The 26022-nt window shown below is 40.3% G+C and overlaps 2 protein-coding genes and 1 long non-coding RNA gene across 4 annotated transcripts; 1 reads left to right on the top strand and 2 right to left on the bottom strand.

The window, feature by feature from the left end:
- Positions 1-1790: 1790 nt before the first annotated feature.
- Positions 1791-21553, bottom strand: LOC145442684 (ATP-binding cassette sub-family F member 2-like). Its single transcript, XM_080320668.1, has 17 exons — positions 21533-21553; positions 20917-21090; positions 20005-20135; positions 19794-19866; positions 18866-19048; positions 17708-17879; positions 16984-17079; positions 15791-15893; positions 15420-15515; positions 13910-14000; positions 12862-12980; positions 8897-9007; positions 7160-7222; positions 6970-7098; positions 5317-5520; positions 3050-3168; positions 1791-2679 (listed from the first exon to the last, which is right to left on the bottom strand). The coding sequence occupies exons 2-17, from the start codon at positions 20999-21001 to the stop codon at positions 2505-2507; spliced, it is 1950 nt and encodes a 649-aa protein (XP_080176794.1). The 5' UTR covers positions 21002-21090; positions 21533-21553; the 3' UTR covers positions 1791-2504.
- On the bottom strand, positions 10954-12855 carry LOC145442690 (uncharacterized). Of its 2 annotated transcripts, none has more exons than XR_013916119.1 (2): positions 11428-12855; positions 10954-11375 (listed from the first exon to the last, which is right to left on the bottom strand). It is a non-coding gene; the product is annotated as an uncharacterized LOC145442690 (long non-coding RNA). The 2 variants fall into 2 exon arrangements; XR_013916118.1 differs by having other exon boundaries at positions 11436-12855.
- Positions 21554-24182: 2629 nt separating the features above from the next.
- Positions 24183-25506, top strand: LOC145443343 (uncharacterized). The gene is made up of 2 exons (XM_080321325.1): positions 24183-24543; positions 24603-25506. Exons 1-2 carry the CDS (start codon positions 24468-24470, stop codon positions 25061-25063), a joined length of 537 nt encoding a protein of 178 aa, XP_080177451.1. The 5' UTR covers positions 24183-24467; the 3' UTR covers positions 25064-25506.
- The last annotated feature ends 516 nt before the right edge of the window (positions 25507-26022 follow it).

The raw sequence follows: 26022 nt of genomic DNA, 5'->3' as shown, positions 1-26022 counted from the left end.
ATACCAACCCTAGCAATCATCAGAGATCAAATTAGAGGTGACCCAATAGTCTAGTTAATTCACAATCATTTTTAAAATAACACTCCTGTATACAAAGCACTGTCAGTGCGACGTCATATGTGTTCATACCTCATTGCAAAGCCCGCTAGAAGGCGCTAAAGAATATCCTGAATTCCGTCAACGAAAATAAGGCAACCTCAAGTCGGACTTCATTCGTATATTACGCACATTTGTTATTTTTCATTATTTCTGGAGGGGGACACAAATTAAAATGCAGTGATTTCAAGATAAATAGGTCTGCCCAAAAATATCGTACTGTGTTCATTCATGAAATAAAGTTGGGTAGTTACGGCTCATATATTTCAAAGGCACAATTGTGATCGGTTCTATAAACCAGGGTTTCGGGATCTTAAAAATTTCCTGCGATGAACTCTCGACTACGGAAAAAGGTTGTGAATAATGGAAGGAGCCTACGCATGCGGAGAACCCAAAAATCTCGTGCACTAAAATACCATCGAGAAATTTCAGCGACATCAACCTCATTCAATCAATTGTTTGTAAATTGTAATGAGCCTCGTTGCATAGAAACGCGTACCGCACAACTGGTTTTCTGCAACCTCTGTACTTCATACCTGCTCCTGAAATGGTACCGTACGAAAATTCCTTTCGACTTGCGAGGTTTCAGTCACGAGATGTAAATAGTAGGGATGGTGTGAACTTGAGGTTCACGTTCGCGTTCTGTGTGTGAACCTCGGAAATTTCGAGGTTCGCGTTCACAACAGAACCTTGGTAGGTTCTGCACTGTGAACCTTTTTCATATATTACAATTTTCACTTCATTTTAACATCTTTGGTTCAGATTTGTTGCATTTCAACTGCGGGTCACTCTATGCATGGAGCTGGCAGCATAAATAATCAACACTAAACGAGCATGCACTTTGACAATCTCAAAATTTTTACTTGCTTTGTAACAAAAGTCTGCACGAAATATCCAGCCTTCCGTTTGTGAATATTTAATGACATCTGTGCTGCGAGTTTGACCCGCAATCACACATCACAAACGAAATACGTAGTCAGCGAATGATGCTTGTTCAAATTGATATCGTTTTCCGATGCAAAAAATCTAGCAGGCGTACGGGGTCAATCTCGACCGAATATCTTTACTGCATCATTAAAACCAAATCCTTGCGATTGAGGTGTTCGCTACTGCTGCATAACTTGTTAATAGGGTATTATCGGTAGCAAGTATAAACCCATTTTACACTCTGCTCAATATCAATGAAGCAATACTCAGACGCCGAATACATTGTCCGGTCTGGCCTAGAACGTTAAGGCGTAAGCATATATTCCCTGGTAAGTCCTCGTCGAGTTTGTTGACAAAGCGACGAAAGATATTGATTTTATGGGAGTATTATATCCTTTGATTGCCTCAGTTGATGCATTTAGCGACGTTTAAAACGCCAATATGTACTTCGGCATTGTGGCATTATGTCGCCCGAGTCATCGCTAGGTATCGTCTACATTAGTATAGGCTATCATTTCATTGGAAGATAGGGTTGGAATTAGCAATATGACGTCACGAGGTTCACACAGAACCTTTCAAAAAGGTTCGCGTTCACACGAACCTGAACCTTTCAGAGGTTCACACCATCCCTAGTAAATAGCTCAGATTTGGGTCACGCTCAAAATAATTCAAGAACTACTGAGATAGGGTGTGACGTTTTATATACATGCAAAGTGTCAGCTATCAGCTCCTAGTACTTAACACAAGACACTAGACAATGAAACACATTGTCCGAACTCGTCATTAATCTTGTTTCCAATATAAATAGGTATCAGTTAACAAAAACTAGTAACCTCCAATGAAGGTAGAAGCATTGTAAAAAAGATATCTCTTTTGCCAAGCGTACAGATACACAGTTTTCACAAAATCCCGCATCCAATTCACATCGAAATTTACAAATTGAAATGTCACAAAAAACACTGAAAATGCCGGTTTGTAGTTTCCCACTACCAGGTTTGCACAATATATAGTTACGTCGAAGGATAAATGCTACCTGGTCAAAATGTCAAACCAAAATAGAACAGTGTCTGGACAGACACAAATATTTAAGCGACATGAAATACATGGGCACACAGGGTCTCTTAACCTGACAAAAACATGTCATCAGATGTCAACAATGGGTGAGTATCGTACCACACATCAAAGATCGTTAACCATCCGTCTGCCTAATTGTAAAGCAGCAAAGCCCTAGTTATGGTTAACAAAGATGATATTAGAAGTCATAATTTCATGAAATTCAGACACCCCTAACAGTACCATCTACCACGTAATCAATATCAATCATGAATTTCAAAGTTGACCGAATGTTTGACCAGATTGTACAGAAATGTCGACGTCTAACGAGTCCAAATAAGTTACAAATGATATTAACGATACTCGAAACCAGCTATGCACGGATTGCTTGAATTTTTAGAAAGATCGCTAAAATCAGTTGGCGGCACTCAGTTTTGATCCCAAAAATCGACTTCACCACCGTTATGATTTCCATTAGAGACAGGCTTGGATGGATTCCTTTTAGTCGATACGATTTCAATGCCCACACTTTTCTTCGGAGCAGGTTTTTTCGCGGTCGACTTTGCTTCGGACTCTTTCACATTGTGATCGGCGCTTCGGCCCCTGAAAAATTTGAAAACAAACTTCAACACTGCAGACGGCTGTGTCAGATAGTGGCGTAGACATGGGGGTAGAACCATAGAAACCTTCACCCCTTTTTCAAGCTCAACGAAAGTTCGCCCGCATATTATGTTCGAGTATGAGCCACTCAGCCACCCATTGCTAACTGACTAAATACCGGTGTCTGAAAAATCATGGTGATGAAGAGATTTGAAACGTGCACCATTTCAACATATATCTTGTATCCTTCGAAACAAGCCTGCCACAATATTGACGGCCAACATCATTGAAGATATTTCAGCGGGTTGACCTGGTGTCTTGAATACATTCCGGACCTTGCTACAGCGAATAAAAACAGAACGCTAGCACATACTTGGATAGATCTTTGTCTTCCTTCATTACTCGTTTCTTCAAGGATTCCTTGTATGCGACAATACCCTTTGTCCAAGGCGTCACTGTTCTGTTTTCACAAATCCAAATGACTTTAGCGACCTGTAAGTTGGGAGAGAATGTCGGGTAAGTCCTGCCTCCTTGAATGTGCAATTGTCAGGAATTTTTTGCGCCTCATATCAATTTAAATGTATAATGCAGCAAGAGCTACATCCATTTTAAACGCAAACCAACAATTAAAATCAAGTTAACATAACAACGATAAATTTAAAACACGAGAAAATGGAGATTCTGAATTGTTACGATGACCATAATACAAAAAGGTTAATTATGTGCACAGGAACGTAAAAGTTTAGAAGAGACAATCTGATATGAACTGAAGCTGCAACTGATAACGGATATATACATTATACCCTAAGCCAGCGGTTCTCAACCTTTTTGTCTACGTGGACCCCTTTTGGACAGTCACGAACTCCCTGCAGTAATAGTTCAATTTTAGCTCAAATTTATCACGCAACCTCGATCTGTCTTATGCAAATATCAACTGTAGGCTAGTGATAAAAAAAATTACTGTTCCTAAAAATAACATCACACTATATGTAGAAATTGGGTAGCTTCATTATTTCGAAGCGAATTCTGCGGCTGCATTTCTTGAAATATATCACGTCCAGACTAGTCATTTTTATTTTTATCTAGCAGCTAATCTTCAAGATATTCTGGAATAGTTGCTATGTGTATCACAGAATAAAATGGAATCCGTGACGAGCTTTTAATCCCTTTTTCAAGACGAATTAGGAAAAAACTATTTTCAACAAACCTCAGCAAGACATCTCTAAACAGCAAAATGTTTGTATCAGTAGGGTATTGGCAATTAAAATGAGTTTACACAGTAGGATGTTGATGAGAGTCCTGAAGCTTGAGCAGTTTTGAAGAGAAACTGCCTCATGATTTCCCTAATTTAAACAAATCGGTTATCACTCTTATCAGTTATTTTGCAATTTGGAGGTTTTGCGGTTGAGAGCAACTGCCCTAAGTTATACAATACCCCTGTCTACAAAAATTGGGATTATTCATTTGAATAAAAGTTGATTCCAGGTGAAAAATCGATTTGCCCTTCGGGGTCACATTGTCATTCCAGTTTTGTGCACATGGCGAATTATCACCCAAATGTAGACCCATTGAAGAATTACAGGCTGTGATGTCATCATATGATCATGGTTTTACAGTGGTGGGCAAAGTCATCAGTCAATTGCCAGCGAAGAATATATTGAGTCATGGCCAGATTGTATTCAAAGTCAACAGATTAGTCTGCTTAGACTTCGAGACTTGACTTGGGTCATTTTTTTAAATGCGTAAATTGTACATGACTCGAGCCAAGTCATAAGACCCGAGACAAGGACGGCAAAGCCAGACATAGCAAAGTTACAACATTATTGGCATTTTGTCTATCAGTCCTGGAACTTAGAAAATAGAGCGAAAAACTGTTAAAATTGAGAAGATATTATCAATGCGTGATAGTCCATATCACTGAAGCAGAGTTGCGAAAGTGGGTTGAACCAGATTGAAGTGAAAACTGATGAGCGAACATAATGAATTGGACGCGAGTCAAAACACTATGCATCGAACTCGACCCTCTACTAGCTGACTCAGACTTGACTCGGTGATTAATTGAAAATGACTCGACTTGACTCGAGTCAAAACTATAAAAACGAGATTGATTTGCGAGTCGGAACATTGTGACTTGGTTATAACCGTGATGAATATATTATTCAAATGCATGAGGTTACGTAATCCAGGAGCTTCTGAACCTGTTCTTATCACGTATCATACTTTTTTCTGCTGTTTGTGTGGTAGCTATTGTGACCTAGTTTAAGATGATTGGTGGTCCTTAATTGCGGACAGCCTTACTTAAAGCTTGGTTACCAGTTATAGAGCAGTGTTCGTTCGCCTGTGCAGCCATTGTAACCTGTGGTGAACATTGGAAATATGGACAAAATATGGACACAAGTCAAAAATGAGGACAGGTCTTATAATTATGAACAATACAGCTAGTCTGTATGTTCTACTTTCAGCGTTGGCCTTTTATGGAGCCCAGAACCCCGTTAAGAATCCTGCCCTAAGTGTCATTTTCGTGCCATACCTCAATCCATATTACATTGCAGCCGGTTGTCCACCAGGCAATGTTATTTGTCACTAGCCACACAATTTTTCAACACAACACAATGATGTGCCGAGAAGAACAACACTTACTTGACTAATTAACCTGAAGTCGTGAGACACAAGTATCATGCCCCCGTTGAACTCTTTAATGGCGTCGGCAAGTGCATCGATCGTTTCTATATCGAGATGATTGGTGGGTTCGTCCAGGAGCAGGAGATGAGGATTTTGTGATGACAGCCACGCGAAGACGACACGACATTTTTGACCATCCGACAATTTACTAATAGGACAAACCTGAAAACCAAGACTCATTTTGACACGCTGACGTATATTCAAACAGCCTCCTACTACAAAAGAAGCACACCATTTCTTGGAACAACATGAGAAAGAAATCCCATGACTGTGAGCATGGAGGCAAATGCAGTTTCAATAACACTGAGGCAGGATAAGAGTTAGTGAACAAGGCCTGCTTTTCGTGAATGCTGAAGAAGTTCAATCGTCTATCACGAGTAGTCGAGGGATTGTCAACCTTTTAATGCTCATGGCTAGAGCCCGGTGCTGTTAATGGCTCGACTCGTGTCAATTTTTGTACAGACTCGACTTGCACAGGACATGTCACATGACTCGAGACTAGGACAATGCCTAAAATATTTTAGGTAGGTCCCACTTCAAGCCAGCAGTCACGTGATATGTTACTTTCCAATTTTCGTCTAGAAAAAATTACGCTAGAAATACGTGAAATTATGTCAAGTATGACTGACTTTGAAAACTTTTGGTTGGTAAACCTGGTTTTGACCCATCACCCGATTTGATTTTCAATTACGAAACCAGAGCTTCTTTTATTTTATCAACAGGCACTATAAAATGGTCTCCACTACAAAGCTACGATGTTCGACGGCCGTTAACCGGCGGGTTTTCCAAAAAATTTTGCTTCACTTGTCAAGACCGTAAAAACGACCTCAATGGGATGCGAAACCAACGAGTAATATATCGTTGGATTCAGAATTTCAACGCCAAACCGACTACGCTACAAAGCTAGATGAGAGCAGGGCAACCGAGAGTGTATATAATCAACAAGATGAGATACGGTAATCTTGTTGTAAAAATGCACATGTTCTGGCTACTTCCTCATAGAGTCCACAACATATGCTTAGTGCAGATAAGTAGGTGCTATTCACTGCGAGAAAGAGATATCTTATCTCAATCAGGCCATGAGTGACCATTTTTGCTCAACTAATTCGATCGATACTATAAATACATGGTAGAGCGTTTGAGAGGATCAAAGAGAAGATATCTCTGCCGCAGTGAACATGAATAGCACGTAGGCTACTTATTCGCACTAGGTATACCTTGTGAACTCTATAAGGAAGTAACGAAAACATTTTAACAAGGTTATCTCGTCTTCTTGATTACATACACGCTCGGTTGCCTTGCTCTCGTCTAGCTTCGCGGTGTAGTAGTTGGTTACGTGTTGAAATTTTGAATCCAACAATATATTACTTGTTGGTTTTGCATCCCACTAAGGTCATGTTGTTTTACAGTTTTAAAAATGAAGCATAATTTTTCGGAAAACCCGCAGATTGAACAGAAATTTGTTCAAATTTTGATACGTAGTGTAATCTAACAATGTTGGTGACCGGCGACCATCGAACTTATGCGAATTCTAGCAGTGATGGGGATGTGACCAAAGTGAATAAAATTAAAGCAAATCAAAAGCGCTGGCGCCTGGCGCGTCAAACGTACCTGTTGCTTCCCGGTCAAACCATATCTACCGATAATCCGTCTCATTTGCTCGATTTCCTTTATCTCTGGATAACACTTCATCATGTACTCCAAAGGCGAAAGTTCCAGCTCGAGTTGGTCGGTTAGATGCTGCGCGAAAAAAGATTGATACAACATATACGAAAGTTACGGGAGAAAATGAGGACGGTACCTGGTGATATCGGGCAATCTTCAAGTGACTGTGTCTCCTTATAAGTCCGTCGCTCGGCACAAGCTAAAAGAGGACCAGAGTCAAACAAAAAACGATCGGTTACGAGTAGGTCGATTATTTTTTGACATGTCAATTTATCAAAACTTTAGCATGAAGTAAAAAAATTGTAAAAATTGTTTGCTAAGTTGAAATATTTTTGCAAACAGTATTTTGTTGGTGTCTCAGAGGTTGCATGGTCGGTGAACTTGTCCTTAATTTATAGGCCTACTATTGCAGATGGTCCATTGTCTACTCATTGTTAATAATAAACCATCTAATGAAACAAATAGGTTGAGATGACGTTATGATCAACACACCTAAACACGTCTTAAAATTTCAACAAGGCCATGCCGATATGTCAAATGAGAAATTGACTGTGTGGTGGGCACATTGGTTCTTAGCGTATGAGTGGATTGCGAGATGTTAACAAATCTCAAGATTTGATATACAATCCAAAAAGTGCGATGTAGACAACATTGCTGGTATGAAGCAAGTGTTACTAGCACTCCAGCAGCAGACGCAGGAACTATACCAGGAAACAGCTGCTGTTGTTGGATGTTTTTCTCTATTCCTTCCAAGCGACTTCGTAAAGACGGAAGACAAGACAAGACAACAACGCCTAATTTGAAATACTAGAGGGCAAAATTTTGTCAAAATTTTCATATTTGGGTGCAAAATCTTTCGGTTTCAAGAAAAAAATAATTCAAATCTACTTATGAGACAGGCGGTCAAGAGTGCTCAGTTTTTCTACCCAAGTGGAGGTAGACCGTAAATTTCTATGCAATTACAAGTAGCGATTTTCAAGACATGTGAAGTGGGATAAAATGAAATGAAAGTACTGAATTAGTTTCAATAAGTGAATTTGGTTGAGGTGTCGCATGCTTCGAGCAGTCAATCAAAGATGTGCGACTAACGCAAAAAACTTGACCATGCCACTAACGGGCGCAATCTTCGAATACGTATTCAGTTGCCGTGACTCAGGGCAGACTTGGACAAGACTAGTTGCCTAATTTGATTAATTAAAGCGAAATGCCGGTGATCTAATTCTAAGCTAATTTGTGAAATGTCTCTTTGCTCTAATTTTGATTCTAATCGAATTTCTGGTTGTCCTGAAAATGCTACAGAGAACTGTATAGTACAAAACGAGCACATCTTGTTGTACAAACATTTGCTATTCTCGCGCTTATCAGAGTGGGCTCTGATTTGAGTTTTCACGAATTCAGCAATTCCAATTAATCTAACTTGGAAAAAACTAGCTACAATTCTAATCATAATATAATTTGGAAAAATGTGTGGTTATGGTTATAATTCTAATTAAAATCTATTTGGAAAAAATGTGAGTTATAATTTTAATTGTGATCTAATTTGAAAAAGCTGAAAAATTTCCAGTTGTCCAGGTCAGACTCAGGGGCTATGTCATCCATTTTAGTGATAGTTTCACTCGCAAACTTGTCCAAAACTACTTGATATATACTCGTTATAACCGAAAGCATGAGAAAACGGGCAGTTTTTGCCCTCAAAACTAAAAAATAGAAGTGTAGGCAGCAGGAAGTAGGGCAAATCCTACTTCGTAGATCTGAAAAGGTGGAAGTATTTCGTTACCAACTCCCTCTGACAACGACTGCTTCGATCACCGCTGATCGAAATTCCACGACACGAGACTGCAATGAACTACTGAAAGCGTCCGAAGCCACTCACCTCCCCCGCGATCAGTTTGAGAAGGGTGGACTTTCCAGCTCCGTTTGGTCCCACCAGTGCCAGCCGCGTGTCTAAATCGATGCCAAATTCAAGGTCCTTGTAGATGAGGGGCTGGAAACAAAACAGACTCAAAACAAAACAGGCTCAAACGCTAGTACCATGTTTGGTGTTATGACTAGGGTTGCGATGAATCGAGTCACGACTCGAGCTGAGTCACGATTTTTTGGTGTCTCGACTCGAATCATTTTTTTCCAATTGCATTAAATGACTCGCGACTAGGACGGCCAAGACAGACATTTCATTGTAACTTCGAATAGTAGTAAAGTTACCACATTATTGGTATTTCCGTTATCAGTCCTGATACAGTACTTGGAAAATAGGGCCAGAAACTGTTAAGACTGGGGGAAATTACTACGTTATGAATGTGAGCCATGCTATATCACTGGAGCAGAGTTGAAAAAAGTGGATTGAACTGAAAACTCAACAGTAGGGCTGTTCAAAAATAACCTTTTTCTTTACATGATAAAATTGTTGGGTCGGTTAAAAAAAATGCTAGGCCTACAAACCCAATTTGGCTTGATTACAAACACTGGAAGCGAATGTATTGCAGTAGAAAAATTTCCAATTCTACGATTCTATAATAAATAATGAAAGATTAAGCTACCGTAAACACTATTTTATTCAAATCCAAATTTCTCTTAGAGCAATAACTTCGCTTCGACTGGTTGGAATTGAGCCAAAGTTGGCGTGCATCGTCTCTACTGACATGCTAACAATTTCGGCACTTCTTCGATGGCAGTCAGAGATCGAAAAGTGTTCACCATGATCACCAATGAATGTTTTCCATGAACACGAATAAAAATTCATAAACGTCAAAATATATTGTTTTTGCGTTTGGAGAGGGTTAGGATCAAAGTTGGGTTCTGGGTATCCCAAGATTAGGGTTGGAGTATTAGGGTGGGGGAGGGGGATATCAGGGTTGCGGGAGGGGGATATTAGGGTTGTGAGAGGGGGGATATTAGGGTTGGGGAAGGGGAATATTAGGGTTGGGGTTAGGGGGATATTAGGGTTGCGGGAGGGAGGATATTAGGGTTAGGGAAGGGGGATATTAGGGTTGGGAGAGGGTAAGATCAGGGTTGGGGTTAGGGGTATATTAGGGTTGCGGAAGGGAGGATATTAGGGTTGGGAGAGGGTGAGATTGGGGTTAGGGGTATAGTAGGGTTAGAGTAGGGTATATTCGGGTTAGGGAGGGGTATAGTAGGGTTGTTGAGGGGGATATTAGGGTTGGGAGATTGGAGGTGGGTAGGGTATCCCAAGATTGGGGTTCGGGGGATAATAGGGTTAGGGAGGGGGGATATTAGGGTTGGGGGAAATTAGGGTTGGGGGAAATTAGGGTTGGAGGTGGGTTAGGTTCAAAGTTGGGGTTAGATTACCCCTAACCGGGGTTTAACCCATCTCCAATCTCCCTTTCCCTCAACCCTAATATCCCCTCTCCCACAGCCCTAACATACCCCTTTCCCCAACCCTAATCTTGGGATACCCTACCCCAACTTTTACCCTAGCCCACCTCCAATCCCCCTAACCCCAATCCTAATATCCTGCTAACTCCCAACCCTAATACCCCGCCTCTCCCAACCCTAATCTTGGGATACCCTAACTAGGGTTGGATTATCCGGATAACGGTTAACCGGTTAACCGCAGGTATTTTTACTATCTGATATCCGGATATTTTTCTGCCGGTTAACCGGATAAAAAAGAATCGTTGCTAATGCATTTTACACGTTTTAGTAAGCTTCAATAAGTCGTATTCAGTGTTGGCGCGGCCGATTAACGAGAAGCGTGTTGCCAATTAGCGAGATGCGTCTGTCTGTACGCATTGCACAATGTAATGTGACGCGATCTCCTGCTGAGAAGATCGTTAAATTAGGTCATTGATTGCCGCGCGCTCGGCTATCGTCTCTGGCCTGATTTATCGCGTCTTCAACAAGCCGAGAGTTCCACTGGATTGAAGAATCGCATCTGCAATAGGCCATGTGCAGTGTACACACTATTTCATCGCTGGCCTGCACAATCGCATCTTCATTGGCTTGGTGCTCACGATATTATCGTTGACCTACACAATCGCATCTGCAATAGGCCTACGAACGATATAATCGCTGGCCTAACCATCTCGGACCCAGCATGCATTGGCTCCTATCTCTCGATGGCTTGTTGACGATATGCCGTTAAGTGTATTCTAATTAGTGATTCTGAGAGTGACACCGCGAAACTGAATGACATCGAATGGTCGCAAAAATGTTCGTGCGTGCAAGCGTAATTGATTTCCGCTGATGATTCGAAAAAAAATCGAAACCCCCTGATTTTATTTCAATCCCCCTACATTTTCGGCTGGCTGCGTGCCTGATCACGTGAATTAGAGCGAGGTATCATGTCGGCATCAATTCCAGTATCAGCTAGTCGTCCTTCTAGTACTCCAAACCTAAACATAAGGATGGTCAAAAGGATGTAAAGCCGTTGAAGTTTCCGGCGACCTGCCAACCTTTTGACTCTCTACGAAGCGCTGCTTTCTATTCAGCCCACTTCTGTGGAAGCTGAAAAAGCATTCAATGAACGTGGACTGTTTGTTACAAAATTCCAGTCCCGGCTACAGGATCCCACAATTGATGCATCTGTGCTTTATAAAGAGGGCATTGCAGAAGCAGTGAACATTAAATTTGCGTGGTTTTTCTCGTATTCGCTCATACTGCGCGCGTAGGTAGGTACTCTACAATAACACTGTGTAATGATTTTGCGATCCGTTTTACATGCAGACCTAATGAAATCGATTGTCTCACTTAGCAGTTATTATCCGGTTAACCGGTTAGATAAATTCCAAAATATCCGGATATATCCGTTATCCGGATAGTAAAAATTATTGATATCCGAACTAACCCTAACCCCAACTTTGACCCTAACCCACCTCCAATCCTCCTTTCCCCCAATCCTAATATCCCCCTTCCCTAATCTTGGGATACCTAACCCCAACTTTGACCCTAACCCATTTCCAATCTCCCTTTCCCCCACCCTAATATCCGTCTCTCCAAAGGCAAAAAAACAATTTATTTTGACGTTTAAAATTTTTTTATTCGTGTTCATGGAAAACATTCATTGGTGATCACGGTGAACACTTTTCGATCATTGACTGCCATCGAAGAAGTGCCACAATTTTATGGGGTGGGCAGAAAGTTTGAATATATATTTAGGCCATTAATTTTTTATACAATAAATCCAAAACTTTTTACTGGGAGAACTTCACATCTACTGGTTGCAATTGTGCCAAATTTGGTGTGCAGTGTTGTTTTAGCCAACATAATCACGTAACCAGTGAAATTTGAAAAAAAATGAACATGAAACAATGACTTAGACTCGTACTCGAGTCTAAACACCATGACTCGGACTCGATCCTCCACTAGCTGACAGGCACGTGACGCGGTGGTGAATTGAAAATGACATGACTCGAGTCAAAACTACACAACTGAGATCAGCTTGTGACTTGCGACTTGGCTATAACCCTGGCTGAACACAATGATTCTAGTACTCTGATTTGAATAGAGTATTAATTATAATATGTCGAGTCAAGAAGTGAGATACGCCTCTTTCAAGTATTGAAATTATACGGTCTTTGCCACTAAGAGTTGAGTTATCAACGGCAAGAACAGTTTCGAAACTATTTTCCGCTGCTCAAGGCTGTAAACCCGGAACCTAGCACAAAGCTACACACATCAGGTTAATTACTGATCCATTTTGGGTGTACAACAGCAAAAGAATGCCATAGCAAGCAAGTCCAAGGATCAGAAATAGGCGTGCATCTGGAATGATCGGATTTTTTTTAAATATAGTCTTTGGCGGTATCGACAACACTGCAAATCCGTACCCACAAGCGAGAAAAACATGCAGCCATGGCTAGCTATTAACTTCCTACTTACCGTGGAATCGTTATAGCGAAAACTGACGTTCTGCACCATCATGACAGGAGGCGCCAACTTCCCGCACTCTGGGAAGAAGAAACTGAGGCTGCTCTCGGAGGTCACTTTTTCAGTCAAACCTGCGACAACGGAACAAATTCGGACAACCAGAAATTCTCATCTCTCCAAACTATATTAGAATTAGAATTACTGATTTTGAAAAAACAAACTCGCCAGTTTGATAACATTCCGAATCAGAATGAAATACAATAAAATTCAGTTTGCTTCATCAAATAAAGTACAGGCTCATATTATCTACCTGGTTTGAGCCTAAATGTACACACCCTAAATACACCTATGCGACTGATGATAATGGGAAGTTAATTGTATTGGGTATTGTTATATCGCTTTGTACGAATAGCAAATCAACTAAAAATGTGGTTTATACCTATGCTCGCATTGAATTTATTTCGCTTAAACTTATGTATGTATTCCGAATAAAGCAACAACCCACATTATATAATGTATAGGCTATTTATGTGGGTCACAACACTAGCAGAATTATCCTTTATGGTACGATGAAGAAATATAGGCTATTTATTCAATTTGTAGCTCTCAAATACAAGGATAGTAAAAGTTGATCATTTTGGCCAAAAAGCTTCAAAGGACCCCCACAATCCTACCTAGTTTGAAACATTTTGTTGAAAAAACCTATCTAGCCTGATGAGATGGTGATCAGGTAGCATTTACGATCAAAAATGCACATAACCAGCATTTGACATGATTTATAAAAACAACCACTGCATTTACGGATACAGGTTGTAGACGTTGGTCGTATATTTCGTGTGTAGAAAATTTTGGGACTTTTGTCGATTGTGAATTTTCAACTGGAGTTCAGCGACATATAGAACTATTGTTTTACTACAATATCATATGCCAAGGCTAAGAACCACTGTGCTAAAGTGACAAATGCTGAATTCGTTTTTCATGGTATCGCATGCTCAAATGTCGGGCAACCGTCTGTACACCAAGCTTGGTTCATTTCACACGATACAGAAGGAATATCTACCTTTATCAACCATCTTGGCCAAAGTTTTTTCCTTGCTCTGTGCCTGCCTTGCAAGTTTGGCACTGCCATGACCAAAACGTGCGATATAGTCCTGGAAAAGTTCAAAATTTGAACGGGTTCGGTATAACAAAATAACCACAACAAGCTTGAAAATACAGCACAATGTCAGTAGCAAATTTCTCAAACTCAAGTCCGCGGCATTCATCTGCAGGTTGGGCAAAATCATGCACTGTGTCTGGAGTGACTCAATTCCAGGGTTGTAATACTCGAGTCATGACTTGACTCGAGTCACGATTTTCTGATGACTCGACTTGACTCGAGTCATTTTTTCAAAATACGGAAATGACTCGACTCGAGTCAATCGGTGTATTGACTCGACTTGGACTCGAGTCATTGCGCATGACTCGAACCAAGTCATTGACTCGAGACTCAGACGGCCAAGACAGACATTTCATTGTAATTTCGAAGCCAACACACTATTTGGATTTCGTCTGTTGGTACTGGTACCTGAGAATGCGACCAGAAACTTCTGAGAGTGAGGAAAATTGGTATATTTTAAATGCGAACCATTCGATATCACCAAACAGAGTTATAAAAAGTGGGTTTACCAAGACTCTAACTGGAAACTGAGCAGTGAACACAATGACTTGGACTCGGACTCGAGTCATAATTCCATGACTCGGACTCGACCCTCTGCTCGCTGACTTGGACTCGGACTTGACTCGGTGATGAATTGAGCTGACTCGACTTGACTCGAGTCAAAACTATAAAAGTGAGATTGACTTGTGACTCGGAGCCTTGTGTCTTGGTTACAACCCTGCTCAATTCTGGGTCTAGTATCAAGCTTTCGAGCATAGCTGAGCACTGGAGTATCTTAATAATAGTAACACCTTGGTCGCTTTCACATCGAATAAAGCTTTATTCATTTGTAAATGAACGTTATTTAGGGTGTGAAAGCCACCAAGGTTTTATTTTTATATACATCGTCTGCTGTTGTTTTAAAGTAATCAACTTATGACATAACAACAGTAAAAATGACTAATAATAAAATGGGTCATTGCAGGGTTGGAGAGGATACTGGCAACTTTGGATGTTGTTGACAGCTATCGGCAAGAGACTATTTTACTTTTCATTCTACATTTATAATCCAAAGTCCAGACACTTACCTTACCAGTCTACATGAATGCCGATAATATCACACCATAAGAAGGTGAAGACAATCAAAAATGTAATTTGTGTCATAGAGTTATATAATTCCCATCAGAGCGGGATCATCGAGGGGTGAAATCATATCATAACGCAGAAGGAGATCTGAGCAATGTCTATTATCGCTAATTATCAGCACTGATCGAGTCTTGAGTGAAATAATTTCACTGTAAAGTCATCACATTTTCTTACGATTTTCTGTGTTCAGAAGAGAAAAACGAACATTACTCATGCTTAATGAAGAGCAACTTATCAAGCACAAAGTTGGAAGTGATCGATTTCCACCGCGCAAGTATACCCATACCTTCATATGAGATATCTGGTCCTGTTCCCACTTGTATCGTTTCATTTGATTCTCGTTCAATTCCTCTTTCGTTCTGACGAACTGATCGTAATTTCCCTGGTTGTAAAAATCAAAATGAATGTCACTGGATATTTCAAAATTTCCAGGCTCGACAACTATATTTAGCTAGGATATTTACGTGTCGTTCTAACAACAGTCGAGTATAAAGCAATTTCCTAGATTAATTGGGCAAATAGTCTCTAAATGTTATTTTATGTTATAAGTTCTTGTTATTTATCTAGCGACTGCCTCTATAACTAAACAGATGAAGATCACTGGAAAAATATTTCACTGTTGGATGCTAATGTTGGAATAGGCCTTGAACAACTCACGGAAAAATACTGCAGTTTCTTCTGTGACATGTGTATAATGTTGGTGCAAACTCCATTCAAAAAATCTTGAGAATGAGAAATAAGAACGAGGATATGTTTGAACCTGAATAGAAAAAACAACGGAAATTGAATTATACAATTGAATAATATATTGATATTGAAATAAGCCCAAACTTTTACGGCTAACAAGATCGCCGTAACAATTGGAAAATTCAAAAGTACTATGCACCTGACGGGAAATCTGTCCGTCCCAAACGCCCAAGCATTAATATCGCAGTATGATTAGTAATGAGGGGATATCAGTACGGTAACAGGATTCACTGACAACACAGACAGAAGGGATACTGAACATAATTACGGCTTATGATAGGTACAAAATAGGTAAATAGTCCGATAAACAGAAAATATTAGGCCACAAGATACCCTGTGGCAACACAGTCTGCCGTTTTCAAAATTTAATGGCTGAACGAGACGTAGAAGTGTCTAATATTATGTGGTACAAGTGTACACGATATTGATTCAAACGTCAACATGTGCGATTTTCAAGTTAATATTTTTTATATCCCATGAAGTTGAGAAAGTATAACAAAATCAATTCCTAGGCTGTCGAATGCAGGCCATCAATACCCATTAACACCTTGATAAAATTTGTTTTTCAGATACGACGGCAAGATAACAGAAAGTATACCAATTGAGAAAAACGACAAATTTTTTTTCAATATTATGATGGATGAAATGTGTAAACGACACCTTTACATCACAGAAAGAAATTGGAGAGTTGTCTGGAAAATGGTCGGTAGCAGATGATATCCTCGGATATGAAAGAGTATAGTATATGTCAGCCTGCCAGTCAGTAATTCCACGTCAAATCAACCACAATTATATCCACTGGTATCAGATTGCAATGAAAATGGAGGGGTAAATCTGGTATCTTGTCATTAATTGCATTTCATTTTAGCCTCTATGGTACCCGTAACTATGAAAATTACTAGCTAATTAGGATTTCACTCTTGTTTACGGCGAATGAAATTTGACAACTGCTAAACGCCCTTGCAATCCTGGGTATTCTACAACCCCTTTCTGTCATGAATGACATCATACCAATTAACCTCAACGATTTTACACTACCTAGCTTTAATTATGCTTGTGAATTTCCTTCCGACGTTACCGAATATCAAATGAATACAACATACGTTTTCAATTCTTCTTCTAGCCACACGCAGGCATCCAGGTCAAGATGATTGGTCGGTTCATCAAGCAATAAAACGTAAGGTCTCACAAACAGCGCCCTGGAATAGACCAGATAACAATTGAAAGTCGTGTAAATTAACAGAGACTTTGGCTATGATAACAACCAACAAATTAGCTTGCTGCTAGCAGATCATATCAATTGGCACGCAGAAAGTGATGGTGATGCAAAGATGAGGCCTGAACTGTTTTGGTTGTGAAGATAAACCACTCTACAAAAAACTAAACGAGGAGATAAATCACACAGCCTATATGACAATTGACAAGGGTCGATTTTCAAGACTGACTTGAAGGACAATCTTTTCACCCGCATAAATGCGAAATTAAGTGTTTTCTATTCTTATGTACAGGACACATACAGCAAAAGAATGGCTGATTGTAAATGAACACAGTATTTCTGATTCCTCAGGCATAGGTGCGCCAAGATTATACGTAAAAAAAACTAAATGAGTATCTTGTGAACCAAAGCTAGCCTACTTACTATATGTATACTTACTATACTACACTGCCTCGGTACAATATTACCTAAAATTGTGGTTTCCATCACTGCTGCATTATCGAAACACCACAATTGTCCAGACAAAAAGTAATTGCCTTCTAATTCTTGCTATCAGCAGATGTGGGATTGCTAATACTATATTTGCACACAAATGTGTCAAAACCCTTCACCTCGCAAGTGCCACTCGCATTCTCCACCCTCCAGAGAAATCTGAAAGTTTTTTGGCTTGCATTTGAGCCGTGAATCCGAGACCGTGCAGAATTCGGGAGGCACGAACCTCAGCAACGTCTGCGCCGATTTCTTCCAGCCTCTCGTAGATTTGAAACAAGTGATCACTTTCCGCTGCATAAGACACAAAATAGTGTATTGCTGCTCAAGAGGGTGGGTGGGTAGATAGTGCGAAATGGAACTACGATAAGTGCAAAGCAGATCACGAACTTTACATTACGACAAGATGCAGAGATGTTTCGTGTCTCTACTTGATGAACAAGCGTCCAAATTCTTTACTTTTTTGGAATCGAGATATAAAATTGATAGATATGTGGCGGACTGGCTCGAAAGCTGACAGTTGAGAATCACTGATCTAGTGTTTAGTCTAGATCAGGGGTGTCAAACTCGACTTGCGCCGTGGGCCGGATTCAAACTGTCAGTTCGCGTGCGGGCCGCACAAGTCAAATGATATCAACGGTTATCTCAAATCCGTGGCCTTGTGTTTCACTGGAATATTTTATCATCAGACATTATATTATATTACAAATCATAATAGCCTTGTGTAGGCCTATACGTTGAGGAATACAAGACATATTGCCCGGAATTTGGTTAATTATCATGAAATTGGGCTACACCTTTCTCTTGAAGCCGTGAACTTTTGAGTAAGAAGTGACATAGCATTGCATATAACAGTTTTGCACTGGCGTTTGGGCTCCTGCGAATATTTGCTTTATTACGGTAATTTTTTCCATGAAACTTTCAATTCAGTGTGCAATTTTTGCATTCTCGGAATATGGTGTCAATATCACTGACTTGTTCCTAATGGTGAGTAGAGTGAAACCACAATATCACTGTCGGATAGTTATAACTTGATGGCCTTTGAACATGTTCTACATCTGACGTCTTGAGGGATTATTTAATGGAAGTAGTTCCTACTAAAATTTCCAGAATTGTAAGGATGGATGATACATTATTTTTCAATTTGCTCAGAATTGTTTCGCTAGCCGGATTAAATCATTTGGCGGACACATGTTCGACGCCTCTGGTCTAGATCTAGTGTTATGGAACTTAAACCAAACATTTAAAAAAATTCACATTAACACAAGCAATCGACTTACGGTCCTCATGGCTCAAGCGTTCAGCCTCCTTTTCAAGTCGACTTCTTTCTTGATCCACTTCCATGACAGTCTCAAGTGGAGTTTTATCGCTAGCCGGCATCTCACGGTCCAGCATGAAGACGTCGATGTGGTCTGGAATCGGTACGTCACGATATCCCAGCGAACGCAACATGGTACTTTTGCCTTGACAATGAAATAGTAAGATAAAATGTTGACATTTTTAAAATGCTATCAATCATGTGGCAGCGAGATAGTCTTTAGATGAGGTAAGTGAAGTTGGAAAGAAGTGTTAGTGATGCTACAGAAGTTAAAAATCGCAGCAAAAAATGTGGGCCCACGTATGTCGCCAAATGCATTTTAGATATATATACCCTGGCCTTGAGCAGAACCAAACATGAGTGAAAGCGGCCTAGTTCAATTTGTTCTTGGACACAAGTTTTATTGACACTCTACTGCACTGTACCTAATGCGAATAAGAACAAGACATGAGTGACCGCTTTTGCTCAACTTATGCGATCGATACTATTAAAACACTGTAGAGCGTTTCACCGAAAAAAGCACAATACACGCGCGGTAGACCTGGTCTCATCTCGCTTCGTGGCGTAGTTAGTTACGCTTTGACATTCTGTATCTTGATATATTACTTGTTGGTTTCGCATCTCATTGAGGTCGTGTTTTCAAGTTTTGAAAAGTGAAGCAAAATTTTTCGAAATTCCGCCACTGCCAATTGGTCAAAATCCGAAAATATTTGTGGCACACTCGAGAATTTATGGTGACACACTAATGTGCCGCGGCACACAGTTGGGAATCATTGCTCCACCACAAGAAAGACAGCGCATGTTAAGTGGTTTACACAAACAACTCAAAATGCACATTACTACTTATCAAATGATCGTAAAAATTGTGTGAATAACTTGTTAATACTAACCACATCCATTCGATCCAATTAGACCATAGCGATTGCCAGAATTCAATTCCAAATTCGTGTCTTCCCATAGTACCTGAAAAGTGAATACTTGCGAGTCCGAAGGCTAGGCAAGAATATTGATGTAGAAAGAAAACAATCTGATTAGGCATATCCATATGTCAACTTACATGCAAAGTATTGTTTGGAAAAAGTAACAAGGACATATTCAAACCTGGCCATGAAAAGTGCACGAGTAGTTGTGTATGTGGATATCGGTCGATAGCGGATGAGATGCCAGAACACCAGTGCAGGACCTCGAGCTGATGGCGAGCTTTTCCAAATCATTGCTAGCTTCATCAGGTGCTGATAGAATGTAAAAAGTCCATAAAAAAACAGTTGATAATGGACGTGACTGAATTACGGTATATTAAAACAGAAAGGAAATAAAAGATAAAAAATCATAGACACTCTAAGCAATTTTTTACTGAAGATTAGATTATTCCATGTGCATTGTAAAAGCAGGTGTTTATGCAACCAAAATTAAATAATATCTGTACCACATCTGGAATGACTGTTGAAGATTAAAAGTCGATTTTTTGATACACACATTTTCCAGTACCAGTATAGAATCACGTTTGCGCATTTCGTCACCTCACCCCATCACATAATAGCGTAGGCAGAATATCAGACTGAAGATTGAAGAAGGTATGCTGCTTGCACCTAGCACAAGTACCACATTCTTTATTAGGTAATTATTGGTGGTTTTTAGCTCGTTCTAGTTAGCCTATATATAGCAGCCACTGCCAGCCAGCAGGTACGTGATATGACAGGAATTAATTTCTGACAAAATGGCACTGTTCAGCAGCTATTGCATCGTCAGCATGTGCAATGAATTGCGACAAAGATACCTCAATTCCAACACGGCTAATTTGGAAAATACCTCAAATTCCAAACTGGCAAATTTGGAAAATATGTTAAGTGTAAGTATGTGGTGAGGTGAGATTGAGAACTTATTCAATGTCCAATTAATTTGCTGGTTGTAATTTAACTGCTAAAACAAAGTATGAATGTTATATTCTGACAATGAGTCAATGACTTGAGACGTTTCTATACTAGATAATATAAACACATTGAACATGCTCACTCGGCTCTTCTTGTTTCTTCCCTGGTTTCCTTTTGGAAGCTTCCTTCTTTTTAGCCGCTCTGCGTTTAGCTGCCTCAGATGGCATGATACCGAATCGCGAGAATGCAGGAATCAGAAATGTAATTTACTATAATCAATTTGCGGAGTTTGTGAGATTCCGAAACAAGAATAAAACTGCGAAAGGGAGAATCGATAAACTCATAGACAATGAAACATAACAGAATAATCAAGCTAACACATATATAAGGCGTATCCAACATCTCCGCCTTAGAATATGCTACCTGTTCGGATTACCAGAGAACCCGGCCCTACCAACTCGGCCCTCGGAGAACCCGGCCCTTGGAGTACCCGGCCCTCGGAGAACCCGGCCCTCGACGAACTCGGCCCTCGGGAAATTTTGTATATCAAGCACGCGTGGTCTACTTGTTGACGTTGTTGTGGTATTCACGGTGTTTTACGACTACTCTGGACCTCGGTGAATGCGGCCCTCGAACAATTTTGAATTAAAAATGCATTAAATATGTACCAGGCCCTCGGGAAATTTTGTATTCACCGGCAATCCTAATATCCCACCTCCGGCAACCCTAATATCCTAACCCTAACCCTAATATCCCACCTGTTCGATACTCCTCAATCACTAGTATGGAATCGGTGTCCTATGCTCACACTATGTTTTATTTTTTAATTTTTTTTATTAAATTACTTTAACTTGGAAAATTATCGCTGCTCACCTGATATATCAGGCAAAAAGGCCAGCGATTCCAATCAAGAACCAGAGGTAATTGCGCAACACCCGTTCGCCCAGCCGCTAAACGTGCCACATATTATTGCGAAATTCTTAACAGCTGTTTTCAGTGATTGCGTGTGACGTCATAGAGGCAGTCATGCAGTTGATATACCTTTTTGAATGGGATCCCTTTTTAAATGGGTTGATAATGTTGTTGATATCTCTTTTTAAATGGTAAATGACTTCAATATAGCAAAAAAACAATCTATTCATTTTCATTCATATTGCCAAGTTTATTCCACTCAAGACTTTTCGACTGAGTCTTATCATAGATATTATTTTCATCAGCTCTTAAGGGGGCACACCTCTTTAGAAATAATTTTTTTGTGTTTTTTTTTCTTCATCGATCTAGAACGAAAATTTCACGCTCTTTCCAAATATGTCCTTATTTTTATGATATTACAACTCCTTCTTATCCAAAACTAGTTTCTTTTGGGGACCATTTTATAAAAAAAAAGAATTACAGCCCAATTTTTGCTGCAGTCGTGTTCATTCTAATCTATAAGCCCATTTACATGGCCGTTTGGGTCAGCTTCGAAGCTGACTCGTCAATCCGACTCTCTCGTTTTTGAAAAAGAGAAAAAGGCAGACGGCTTCAATCCGTCTTGGGCTCAATCCGTTCCGCAGAGCAGTGTAGCCAATTGGCGCATTTGGGAGCCAAATTTCGGAAATCTGGCTCTTTTAAAGGTCGGTTGGCAACGAATAATTACGTTTGGCGCGTTGGCTCCAATTTGGCGCATTTTACACTAAAATTATTTAACAACTGAAACTGATGTATAGTCGAATCACTCTTCTTTAGTTCAAGTTCTGACCATGGATATTAGGATGTGCAGGTCTATGTCACCATTTGAGAGGCTTATTGTCATCACAGTGCTTCTCTCGTGCTCCATATTCTAGATCAGTGGTCACCAACGCGGGCCTTAGCCCGCAGGGACCAGCTGAGTCGCCCGCGGGAGTAATAGCTCTTACCCGTGAGCTTTTATATAATGATATTGATTTATCTAGCTGTTTTTGTGTAAATCAGGCTAACATGTAATTTAGGCACTCCCACAATTTACCCGCTTCAATATTTTACTGTTTTTGGCTGTAACTCGTTTTGTGTTCACAATAGAGAAAAGTTTCTTCTTAAGACAGATAAAAACATGATGTTTTGGCACATTTTGAGCTATATATCATGACTCTACGAGCAGTGGTTGTCGAGTTGTGCAATTTTACCCCTTCGTGCGCAGAAAATTCCGGGGGTTTGCCGGCTGGAAAATAGGGGCAATTCCCTAAAGTCATTTTATAACGAAGTTTCAGGTGATTTGTCAGGATTTAAGAACCCCTTTTTTTCGATTAAAAAAGGTATTTTCCCTCCTCTCTAATGTAAAAGTGCACAGCTGTTGACAACGTACCATTTTTGTGTTTTATGTGTAATTTATAAGCATATTGGTCGAAATCGAAAATAGTTGGCTCCTTGAAGGATCATTTGGCACATTTTGGAGAGCAATTTGGCTCTTTTGGACCAACAGCAGTTGGCAACCCTGCCGCAGAGTCGCTTGGAGACGGCTTGAACATTACCGGTACTTAAAAACGAATCCAGACTACAGCAACATACCAACATTTCATGTTCATATTTCACGAAACCGGCACGTATTTCAACTGGGTGAATATGAAAGCTCTATCAGTACATGATACTGCTTTTCTAATATGCACGTGGTCTTATTTGTTCAGCGTCACAACTTATGAAGCTAGTACAGCCACAATATAACTTGCACAACTCACTATCAGAAAGAATATATACACGGTGTATTTGGTCATTCTAGAGTTGTGTTGAAGTATTTCTGGATATCTCAACTGCCGTAGCATATTCCCGAGCTGAATCCCAAAGTGCTGTGTATCACTCGAGCTGCGATAAACATGACCATGTAAACTCGATCACTCTGGCAAGCCGTCTCATGACGTCACTCCAAGACGACTTGGCTTCAAGACGACTTGACCATGTAAATGGGCTTAATGATATATATACAATGATTGGAAACTACCGTGAGCACTGCGTTTCAGTATAGAGTATGACTGGAGTGACGACTCGATTGTTCTCCCATTGTTAGCCGGCAGAATGGTCACGGTCAGATGGATCCACCCAAAACAGGATAGCTCAGTGCTTGTTTCAATGGCGTTCAAGGCGATTCTTCGTGTATTTCTTGTAGTTGCGTCGGAATTAGTTAGACAGTTCAACATTTAGGTAGCGGTGGCGAGTCTCTATGACTAGTGAATAATACTGTGTAGCCTCTGTTATATTTTTCGCCAGATTTAGATCATATTTCGTCACGGATAGAAAACGGTATCATGACTGATTCAGCTGCATCACTTTGGGATGACTGGGAGGGACTGACTGAAATGGAAATTGAAGAATGTTTCGAAGGACTCGATAACTGGAAAGGTGTGATTTGTGAGGAATGCGAAGCATCCTTTCCGACTGTGAAAGCTCTGAAAAAAACATTACAAAAATCATAAAGTTCCCACCAGTACTTGGGATATATCTGAGGATGCTGTAATTGCTGTATTGAAGAGGGCTTGTGTAAATACTAAAAAATACTTTGACTGCGCCCCATCATTCGAGGAACTAGACGTGACCAAAGCTGTTCCATTGGTGAAACAACTCCATTCTGAATATTGCAAACTTGGTGTTGACGGATTTTATCAACATTATTCTAATATCTGTCACCAAGCCAACAAGTTGCTGGGTTTGCCGCAATTGCCAGCTTCAGCATTACTTTTGAAAATGCTTGATTCTCTCGTGTGCGGTAAAGAACAGGATCCAATCACAGAGATTGGAGGAGTCAACAGCAAGGAATCTGGTAAGTAAATAGCCTTTGATACTTTGCCTTTCCACGGAAAAACTTTGACATTTTTGTAGACATACTTGAATATATTGGTGGAGTGCTTTTGGGAGCCATTTCTAAGCAAGGTAACGAAGCAATTGCCACATGCCTAACATCTGCAGCGCCATCGGGAAACCTCATTAAAGTGATGCAGAAGAAAGTCGGTGGATTGAAGAGCCCGTCTGAACAGTTTCATGGCATGGTTCTCCGCTTTTATGTTATCCACAGTAAAGAAATGGCAAAACCCCTGAAAAAGATCAATTTTTTCAGGGTACTTGACGCAATTCACTGTGATCCATTCTTTAACAAATTAATTCATACTGTGTCACTTCAATCTGACTCAGACCTAAATGAGGTTGAGGATGTCATGGACAAGGCAATGAGACACTTGAATAACATCTTGTCTCACAATTTTGCAAAGTTTGCATTGCATGAGAAGCAAAAAAAGTCCTCCAAATTTTCCAAAAGTTTGCGAGATGGCTTGAAAAAAAAATGAACAATATGCTCTTTTAGTATGGTAGTTTTTTCTCTCTGTGGCAAATGCTGCCTATCCACATTGAGGTTCCCTACCTAAAAAGGAAACCAATGCGTTGGTCGAAACCTTGACGTGGTGCATTGGCTTACTACTAATGTCGACCGGCAGACGTCTTCCTGTGTTCTTCGCAGTTCCGTTCAAGTGCGATTTTGCACACTTTCAAGGAGTAAGCTCCGGCTATTGTAAGTCGAGCTCAAGCAGTACATTAACATTACACAAGGCTCTTGTTCTAGTCATCAGGGGCGTAACAGCACTTCGTCAACCCCCCCCAAAAAACGTTGGTCATGGGCCCCTCATAGGGTGATAAACCGAACTTCTATGGACTTCGCCCCCCAGACCCCCCATTGGCTATACGCTGTGTACCACTACTCATCATCTGTGTTCACCGTCCGTTTAGTGGGGCAGCTTAGGAGGTCCACACGCGCGAAGCGCAAAAAATTTCAAAATTCATGATTTAATCGGTCGATATGATCGGGAATTGAATATATATTATTATCAATTTTTATCCTCTCTCTGCCCACGTAATCAGATTTAACGGTAGACCTGAGTGAGGTGTGTTTGAAATGGTAGGACCCCTCAATAATAATTGAACATCTTCGGGCGTATACCCGTTCGCACACTGTAAAAAATAAAAACCTCGATTTACCGCGAAATGTTTGGAAGCACGGTAGCCAGACATTTCGTGGTAATCTAACATTACCGTTAGTCAATGTAAATTTAACTTACACTCGTCCGGTAATCTCACTTTACACGCCAGACTGTAATGTTACAGTCACCTCCGGTATATCTAATCTACATGTTCTCCTGTACATTTGCGATCGCGACTGTCATTTTACCGCCTACCTACCTACATGCTGTCTCTGTAAATCAGGATTACATGCCAGCTTGTAAATTCACGCACATCCATACCTATCGCAAAG

Source organism: Botryllus schlosseri, chromosome 7, assembly GCF_051294905.1.
Source record: "Botryllus schlosseri isolate E-star chromosome 7, Bs_hap1, whole genome shotgun sequence".
In the NCBI taxonomy this organism is placed as follows: domain Eukaryota; kingdom Metazoa; phylum Chordata; class Ascidiacea; order Stolidobranchia; family Styelidae; genus Botryllus; species Botryllus schlosseri.
The sequence above is the reverse complement of the archived record's forward strand: the minus strand, read 5'-3'. Positions and strand labels throughout refer to the sequence as shown.

Bases quoted from the DNA above. Each gene is read 5' to 3' on its own strand.
- LOC145443343 (XM_080321325.1), top strand. From the start codon at position 24,468: ATGCTTGATTCTCTCGTGTGCGGTAAAGAACAGGATCCAATCACAGAG. The intron at 24,544-24,602 runs GTAAGTAAATAG...ACATTTTTGTAG, and splicing joins AGTCAACAGCAAGGAATCTG to ACATACTTGAATATATTGGT.
- LOC145442684 (XM_080320668.1), bottom strand. From the start codon at position 21,001: ATGCCATCTGAGGCAGCTAAACGCAGAGCGGCTAAAAAGAAGGAAGCT. The intron at 19,049-19,793 runs GTTAGTATTAAC...TTCATTGTCAAG, and splicing joins AATTGGATCGAATGGATGTG to GCAAAAGTACCATGTTGCGT. The intron at 15,516-15,790 runs GTGAGTTGTTCA...TTTTACAACCAG, and splicing joins AGAAACTGCAGTATTTTTCC to GGAAATTACGATCAGTTCGT.